Here is an 8,328-nt window from a genome sequence, read left to right as displayed (position 1 = left end):
GGGGGGGGTGCAATTCCTCCATGGACGTCGCCGGGGTGGGGGGAGCCGCTGGGCTGAGGCGGGGCTGGGTTGTTCCTGGCGGGGGTGGTGTGGCAGGGTCTGTGCGGGGTTAATTGTGCCGGGGAGGGGTAAGGCCGTGTGGGGGTCGTTAAGCTATGGAGGGGTACACTGGTGGGTATCCCAGTCTCAGGCACCTCTGGGGGCAGGTGGCCGCAGCAGGACAATGGGCGCCCTGCCTGTGATGGGTCAGTGGCTCGCCCTGAAGGGACAAGGGTTGTCCCAGGGCGGGTGTTATGGTCCCGTTAGGGCTGTGGAGCCCAGTCCCAGTGGACTGGGAGGCTTTATTAGGCTCAGCTGAGGAGTAGGACTGGTTATAAAGGGTGAGGATTTAGTTCTCCCCCTCCAGCTGGATGCAAGAGCAGCTCCAGGAACAGGTTCCGGAGACTCCTGTTGGTGCATCAAGGTAGCAGCTTGAAACCCAGGTTAATTCTGCTTAGCTAAGAAAAAGTCTCAGTATTAAGTGCTAATTTTGCCCGCAATAAAATCCAGTCTCTTAGTTTCAGCACTATGCAAAGAGCCTCACGACTGAAGAGGGAGCTCTCCCTCTTGACTACGGAGCCACCCCCAGGCATCACCTGCTGGCAAACTGGAAACCAGCTCGATGACCTACGAGCACGTATGTACTTCTCTGGTGGGACTTTCCTATAGGTGAGAGTTTGCTGCTAGGCCTGGATTCGCTGGGTGGTGTGTACTTTCTAAGTTGCGTGGCATTTTAGGAAAACGCTTAGGGTTTTTTTCTTGTTTTTCTCTAAACATAGCTTGGCCTGTGGCTTGGTCGGTTGGCCCACGGTTTTGTTTGCTGTGGGGTGCAGCTGGTCTCAGGTGACGTTTTTCCATTCCTGGATCTGAGCAGTGTTAGAGTTCTGTAACCGTGGGAGGTATTTGGAGACTGTTGGGCAAATTCAAGTGCTTTTGAATGTAACGTTTATCTTTTAATCCTGTTTTTAAAGAGATTTTAGGAGGTGCAGACACACCATATGAGAAGGGAATATTCAACCTGGAAATAGTTGTTCCTGAAAGGTAAGTGGGATACATCTGGATAAGTAGCTGGTGTAGTGCTTCCTTCAAATATAACTTAACTGATGTGACATGCTTGATATAAGTGCTGCTATTTTGGTCATTAGCCTCCCAGCAAAGAATGTGGTTGATTAGGTGAGACCCTTCATTTATGGAGTGTCATTACTATTTCCCTTGGATGATACACTTATTTCACATTGGGCATCCTAAGATGTGTGATTAACAGCCTAAAAGCACAAAGACAAGATCTCTGCTTTATTGTGTTGCCTCAAAGCTTTCTGGAAAGGAGGTTGTTCATGAGTAGAAAGCTTACTATCACGTTTGCTCTTTGTGTAAAGCTACTGAGGAAAGTGCTAGTCAGACACAGCAAAAGCATCAAAGACAGAGCATTTCCCCCTCAAAAAATTTGTGGGGAAGGCTGTCACTAAATGGTCAGAAGGAGGAAATGATGGTATTGCTTGAATGATGAAGTAACTGGCGTACAAATATAATTTTTTTGTTTCTTAACGCTTATCCCTTACAGGTACCCATTTGAGCCCCCGAAGATTCGCTTTCTGACCCCCATCTATCATCCCAACATTGACTCTGCTGGAAGGATTTGCCTGGATGTTCTTAAATTACCACCGAAGGTAAGATAGTGCTACTTGGGCACAGGTAAGCGAGCCCGAAGGGATTAATGAACTCCTTATCTTTTTCTTGTAAAAGCCTTATTGAATGTCTCTTTGCTACTGACTTATTTACATGGGAGCACTGGAGTAAAGTTTTTGAGCGGCATCTCCTTTGTTTAGAGACTAGAACATGACCTGCTTTGTTCCATACAAGTTTCCAAGGTTTTAAGGACTGGAGTCGAAAGGCATTAGGTGGCCTCTGGAATCAGGCTGCCCCGGGACTGAGATGAGCAGGATACAGCCTGTGGTGTCAGTCAGGGCCCCTCGGGAGGCCGCAGCCTGTGGGGGGAGAAAAGATATGGTGTTCTTCAGGGGGTTTAAGTGCTGTAAGTCCTGAGGCAGCTGGTGGGCAGGTTGGGTTTAAATGCTGTGAGTCCTGAGGTTTCTCTAGGCAGGTTTCTTTCTGCTTCACGGCTTCTCTCGCCCTGTTTCCCTGAAGGGCGCGTGGAGACCTTCCCTGAACATCTCCACGCTGCTGACCTCCATCCAGCTGCTGATGGCCGAGCCCAACCCTGATGACCCTCTCATGGCAGACATAGTACGTGAGCTCTTCTTCCTCTCTCGTGGCTGTGGGCACAGACTGGGAAGGAACAGTGTGTTGGGCTGAGCCTGTGCTTCCACTTCAGGCTGACCCAGCGCTGAGGGATCTGGTGCAGCTGAGAACAGTCAGGGTGAGGTTCGTGGTTGGACTGGATGATCCTCAAGGTCTTTTCCAACTGAGATGATTCTGGGATTCACGTGCTCTGGATTAACACACTAGCACATTACGTAGCAGTGTAGCTTAATCTGGATCAGGGCCGGGGCCATGACTGCCTTTCCCCAAAGCAGCTGGCCGGTGTGGTACAGGGTTTATGCCAGCAGTGGAAGAGAGATGTTAAGGTCTTCTCTTCAAGCCTGCTAAAGCAGCTAAACTAAAGCAAGCAAAATGAATTTTATGCTTCATGCCACGTGCTTGTAGTGGTTTTGGTCTGGTTCTAGGAGTCCTAAAGCCAAACCTCAGTCCCAGCTTCTTGGTGCAATGTTTGTATTAAACCAAATGTCCGTCTTTGTCTCACTCATTACATTTAGTCCTCAGAGTACAAGTACAACAAGCAGCTGTTCTTGCTAAATGCCAAGGAGTGGACTGAGAAACACGCAAGCCAGCAGAAGAGGGTAAGAAACACGCTGTGCTTCCTTGGCAGAGTGCAGCTCCCTCTTTTGTGAGCTTTTGTCTCGTCTCAGTTTGCCTTTCACAGTTTCTTTGTGTCTGTTGGCAGCATTCGTTCTTCCTTCCCCTTCTGTTCTCTGCTTTGGGTGTGTATTTAATTTCATCATACTTTTTTTTTTTTAAGATCATTAGATTTGCTTCTTCCAAATAAATGTATCCATTCACAAATAACCAGTGTTTCTCAAGAAGGAGGAAGGATGAGTAAGGCTGATAAACCCCTTCCCCAGGGATCCTGCAGCTCTGTTTCTTTCTCAGCTCTGTTCTGACCAGACTCTGTGTTCTGCCTGTGGCTGTGCCCTGTGCTCGGCTGCACCTGTTCTCCACCTGCTCACCCCTCTCCCTGGTCCCTGGCAGGGTGCAGCCTTCCTGCCTCCGTTCTGCACCCTGACTTCTCTCCCAGAGGAGCCATTTAAAAATAAATTGTGCTTAAGCAGATCAAAACCTGTTCCCCAAAATCAGTGATATCTGGGCCTTGTCCCTTACCTGGGTGACCAGAGCGACTTGCTCGTGCATGTAGATGGCACTTCCAGGCTCAACCATTATCCTGCTCTCCTGTCATTCCCCCTTCCCAACATTTCCAGCACTGGGAGCAGGATAATTAAGGATAATTCCAACATAAAAGCTGGAAGCAGGGGCAGTTCTGATCTTCGTGGGGTGCCGGTTGTTCCAAGGTGTACGCGCACAGCAGTGCTAAGGGATCTAAAACTAAATTATTCACAGCTGCTACTTTTATTTCTTGTGTTCTCACAGGTTTCCCAGCCTTTGGAAGAGAAAATAAACCAAAGCGAAGCAAGTACCACCAATGACTCTACTGTGCAGAAAAGAAAAGGGAGTAGCATCAGCAAGAAGGAGAAGAAATCTCGCCTGGATTCCTGAGGGGCTTCTGTTGTGGCTGTCACCTTCATTTTCACTGTCCTTTTCTCTTTACGCAGGTATACCTAAATATTTTAAGCAATATGGAGCTGTAGCAGGCTTTCTTTTTCTATTTCCTAGGGGGGGTTTGGTGAAAAGTTATATAAATAAAATATAAAGCTTTAATTTATAAATATTTTTCTGGTTTGTTGCATGGGGGTTTTTTTGAATATTCTGAAGAAAAGGAAAACTGGAAGTACTGATTCAACTTCCGATTTCCAGCTCTCTAGGAGGTGGGAACAGTATTTCAGTTTCTATTTTACTGTCCCCGCCTCAGAACAAACTGAGAGCAGAACCTGAGCAACAGCCACGTTAGAACTAGCTTGTGGAAACCCCTCTCTGCTAAAGGATACGTCCTTAAAACTCCCAAGATTTAAATCTCCAGCTCTGGAGCAGCCTGTTGGATTCCAGCTGCAGCTCAGCCCATTTATTGTGACCTGGGCTGTGGCTCCAGGAGGTGGCGGGTGAAAAATACCAGCTGAGAGGGATGAGGAAGAGCCCGGAGGATGCCTGGAGGCTGGGGAAGGGAGGATGAGAAGCCTGCAAAAGGATTAGGAGGAAGAGGGACAATTTTTGGTGGGGCAGCAGATCAGGAGGTGCATGGGGTCAGGGCTCCCTGTCACCAGAGCTGCTGGATTTTGTAATGATGAAGGGCGGATCGCAGTGGGAGCGGGTTTGGTGCTCAGCTCCCCACTCTGCAGTGTCCCCTGCAAGGAGTTTAACCTCTGTCCCATCCCTGCTCCAAGAAAATCGAGCCAGGCCCATCCTTAGGCGCTTGCTGGAGCAGAGACAGGGCTCAGTAAATCTGCCTGCCTGGGGAAGGAATCGCAGAGCTGTGCTCTGACACGTGAGGAAATGGCATCTCCTTGCCTGCTGCTGTTTCCAAAGCCCTCGTGCTTGTCTCTGCCATGCTTCGTCCCGCTCAGTCGAAGTTGTAATAAAGGCAAGAGGCGAAAAACATGGCGAAGATCTGAAATGACAGAGTGGAGGGAGCTGGCTAGCCCCTGACTGCAGGGCTGTGCTCACACCTTGCTGGCGTGCGAGAGCCTGAGGGCTAAGGATCCTCTGGGCCTGGCCCAGCCAGGCAGCGGCTGGTTCTGTGCCCCTGGGGGGGCTGTGCGGTAGAGAAGGCCCCTGGCAGCTCCCAGGGGTGTGCAGAGAGCAAAACATCTCCCCTCCTTGCTTTGGGGAGTGAAATACTACCATCCACCCCCCCACCTCCCCCAGGCCTTTAACCCAACCCATCTGCAGCAGGAGGTTGGTTTTATACCTTGAGATAGAACTGCTGTACATGCACCTGCTTTCTGGGTGTGATTGTGACAGCTTAGAGGTTTGGGAGGGTCCCAACTGAGCCTGTTTGAGGTCCCTTCACCCACAGAGCTCCCTCCTGGCAAGAGAGAGCCCTAACCTTAAACCCGAGCCCTAACAGGGTGTGACCCGCTGCCTGTCCTGTCCCCTCTGGCTCTACCTCAATGCCCAGCACGGCCAAGCTGCAAGTCCCAGGGACAGAGATGTACTTCTGCAAGGTCCTGCCGAAGGTGGAGAAGCAGCCCTAGGGAAGGAGAGGTGATGGAGGGGCTCCCTCATGCTCCCCAGGGCTGCAGGGAGCTCAGGGAGTGAGACCGGGGTGTTGGGGGCACCGTGGTGGGGTTGGATGAGCTGGGGACTGGGGGAGGCTGCAGAACCACGGGTGGGCAGTGTCCCAGCTCCTGTCCCTGATACTCAGGGGCAGAGGGTGTGGTGGCCCCGAGCCTGGGGACAGGACAGGGACACGGCAGGGTCCTGTCCTACCTGCTCGTGGATGTAGCCAGGGCTCCTCTCCTGGCACTGCTCCCAGCCCAGCAGCTCGCCCACCTGCAGGAGCCCGTTGCGGGCGCAACACGCCTGCGGCCAGGGCATCCCCGGGTGCAGCTCCTGGAAGCGGGAGCCATTCCCAAAATCTTCGGGTCCTAAAACGCCACAACACGAGAACTGAAACAGAAGGGAAACACCATCAATGTGCTGCCAAAATGGGGGGGGATGTCACCTGAGGAGGTGGGGACAGCCCAGCGTGCGGTTCGGTGTCTGTCTCAGGTCCACAAACCCCTCGCCTGTGTTTGGAGTCACCCTTGACAGGTCCTGTGAGTGCTCCACACACACCCCCAGCCCACCAGGAGCCTCCCGGCAGCTCACCGTGACCATGAGGGTGTTCCAGGCGGTGGAGAAGACCTCAGCACCCTCATCCCCGCAGTAGTTCCTCCGCAGCTCGGACAGGAAGATCTCCGGCTTGATCTGCAGGATTGGTGCCATCTGTGAGCACTGGGAGCCTGGTACCGGTGATGGGGCCAGGGTGGGGGCTGCACATCCCCCCCTAACCCACGCCTGCCTGTGGTCCCACATGGCCAGAGCACCTGCTCTCTTTAACAGGATGTAGGGACCCACCTGCCCAGTTTCAGGCTTGTGTCAGGGTGCTGGGGGTGAAGGTGAGAAGGGACATCCCCATCCCCTGGGGGACTCAAGGCCATGGCCCACGGCATGGTGGAGGGAGAACAGGGGCTGGCCACAGCGTCGGGGAGCAGGGATGGTACCTGTTTCCAGTGCACCAGGAAGAGAACAGCCCCAACGAGCTGTGTGATGAAGACAAGGCTCACGAGGATGAAGAACTGGAAGGCAGTGGGATGAAGGAGTCAGAGACCAGCCTGAGCCTGTGGGCAGCTCACTCTAGCTGTTCCTGCCCGACTCTGCAGGCAGCCCTGCCTGTGCCCTGTGCCCCCAGAGCAGGGGGACGAGTGTGCAGCTCCAGGGGATGGACACCACATCTCCAAGTACCGTGGCTGCAAGATGGAGGCTTAAAAACAAGCACCAGCTGCCAGGATCTAGGGATGCCAAAGGAACTCGGGGGTCAGTGCTCAGAAAGGGGTTTCTAGCCCTTGCCATCGGGGGAAAAAGCTCGGAAATGCTCTGTGGGACAAGCCAGTAGCTTCAGAGAGAAGTGACCCTGCTCAGTGGCTTTATGAAACCCTCTGGGCTCTGCATCAAAAGATTCACAAGGTGGGGCCTGGATTGGCAGGGAGGGGGCTGTTCAGAGCTGACAGGGGCAGGATGGGTAGCACCAGGCTTCTGGTTCCTTCAGGGACACCCCACGTCCCTCAACACCCTCCATCCCCTGGCTCCCCACATCCCACCAGCCTCCCACACTCCACAGCCCCCTTCCCGCTCGTCTCCTCTCACTCACCACCAGCAGCAGTGGGCGGCTCCGGCGCAGGGCCCCGCAGCACCCCAGGAAGCCCAGCAGCGAGAGTGCGATGCCCACGGCCAGCAGCAGGTAGCCACCCACGTTTAACACAGGCTTGGCAGCCACGATGTCCTGGAAACCAGCCGGGTCCACGGCCACCCAGACCCCCACGCCCGCCAAGCACGTCCCCCCAGCCTGTGGGACACATCACAGTTATGGGGTGCAGGGACCATCCCCAGCCACCCCATGGGGACTGGGGATGCTCTAACCTCTGCTGGGGTCCCCTCCCCTGGGCTGGTGTCAGCTACCCCCTGAACCGGCTGGAGATGTCACACCCCGACCCCAGGGATGGGTCCCCTCCACCCCGCCGGGCCCAGGTGGACTCACAAACACCAGCACGTTGAAGATGAACATCAGGTACTTCATGCAGCTCAAGACACCCATGGGGACACCGGTGGGGGGGACACGGCAGCGTTCGTCCCTGTGGAGGGAGAGCAGAGCCCTGGCCACAGCCAGCCCCGAGCTGTCCTGGAGCCCCAGCTCCGGTGGGACATGGGGCCGCTCCCAACCAGCACACAGCCCCCCAAAATCCTGAGAATATCTCCACCCCCCGACCATCTCCTTCTGCACCCCCAAAAAGCCCCAAACCCCGTGTGCCCCCCTCAAACCCCCCCACCACTCACCCTGAGGGGATAGCAGGTGACCCAGGTGCCTCCGACCTGCCCCAGAACCAGTTTAACGCTGGGAAGGTTGGAAAATCGCCCCCCCCGCCCCCCGCTTCCCGGTTGAGCAGCCCCCAAGAAACCCCTTCCAGCAGCAGGGCCATGAATGATTGATGGGGAACAGGATCCGCCATTGTGCCGGGCAGCGGCAGCGGGCGGAGGGGAGTCTCCGTCCCCGACTGTCATTAGCGGAGGTAATTAAACCTCCGGGCAGGGAAAAACGAGCCGGCCCCGACAGGCCGAGGGCGACCTCAGCCATCAATTATTGCTGCAGACATTTGCTCTCCGGGGCTGTCAGCAGCTGGGGAAGCCCTCGATGCCTTCTGTGGGGACCTGCGTGCGGGCAGGGTGGTGCCAAGGTGGCTGACGGCCACCGGGGACAGAGGGACAGGGATGGACACACGACGGGGCCTGGCCTGGGCACCCCTCGGGGCTGTGCTGCCGGGGCTGCGGGGTCCCTGTAACCACAGGCCTGAGGGCGGTGTGGGCCCGGCCGCTGCCCCGCGGGGTCTGTCCCCGCTCCCCGGT

General features: G+C 54.9%; 2 protein-coding genes across 6 annotated transcripts in view; one reads left to right on the top strand and one right to left on the bottom strand.

The window, feature by feature from the left end:
- The first annotated feature begins 347 nt into the window (after positions 1–347).
- Positions 348–3,978, top strand: UBE2T (ubiquitin conjugating enzyme E2 T). 2 transcript variants are annotated; one of them, XM_026864532.1, is made up of 7 exons: positions 348–482; positions 550–676; positions 1,011–1,080; positions 1,601–1,706; positions 2,185–2,283; positions 2,814–2,897; positions 3,703–3,978. In XM_026864532.1, the coding sequence occupies exons 2-7, from the start codon at positions 568–570 to the stop codon at positions 3,826–3,828; spliced, it is 594 nt and encodes a 197-aa protein (XP_026720333.1). In that variant the 5' UTR covers positions 348–482; positions 550–567; the 3' UTR covers positions 3,829–3,978. The 2 variants fall into 2 exon arrangements, with proteins under 2 accessions (XP_026720333.1, XP_026720334.1); XM_026864533.1 differs by having other exon boundaries at positions 395–482; positions 558–676.
- Positions 3,975–8,328, bottom strand: part of LOC113489037 (tetraspanin-18-like) — a 4,841-nt gene continuing 487 nt past the window's right edge. Inside the window, exons 1-8 of one of the 4 annotated variants that reach the window (XM_026864526.1) lie at positions 7,762–8,319; positions 7,466–7,559; positions 7,079–7,273; positions 6,432–6,506; positions 6,037–6,135; positions 5,656–5,835; positions 5,333–5,416; positions 3,975–4,834 (exon numbers count right to left, since the gene is read on the bottom strand). In XM_026864526.1, the coding sequence (XP_026720327.1) occupies positions 4,787–4,834; positions 5,333–5,416; positions 5,656–5,835; positions 6,037–6,135; positions 6,432–6,506; positions 7,079–7,273; positions 7,466–7,559; positions 7,762–7,934 (948 nt within the window). In that variant the 5' untranslated portion in view covers positions 7,935–8,319 and the 3' untranslated portion in view covers positions 3,975–4,786. Of the gene's footprint in view, positions 4,835–5,332; positions 5,417–5,655; positions 5,836–6,036; positions 6,136–6,431; positions 6,507–7,078; positions 7,274–7,465; positions 7,581–7,761; positions 8,320–8,328 lie in introns of those variants that run through there. The other 3 variants (XM_026864528.1, XM_026864527.1, XM_026864529.1) reach the window with 3 other exon arrangements.

The sequence above is a fragment of the Athene cunicularia genome, assembly GCF_003259725.1.
Source record: "Athene cunicularia isolate RWA chromosome 26 unlocalized genomic scaffold, athCun1 chr26_part2, whole genome shotgun sequence".
Classification (NCBI taxonomy): domain Eukaryota; kingdom Metazoa; phylum Chordata; class Aves; order Strigiformes; family Strigidae; genus Athene; species Athene cunicularia.
Note: the sequence above shows the minus strand (reverse complement) of the source record. Positions and strands in the feature narration are given on the sequence as shown.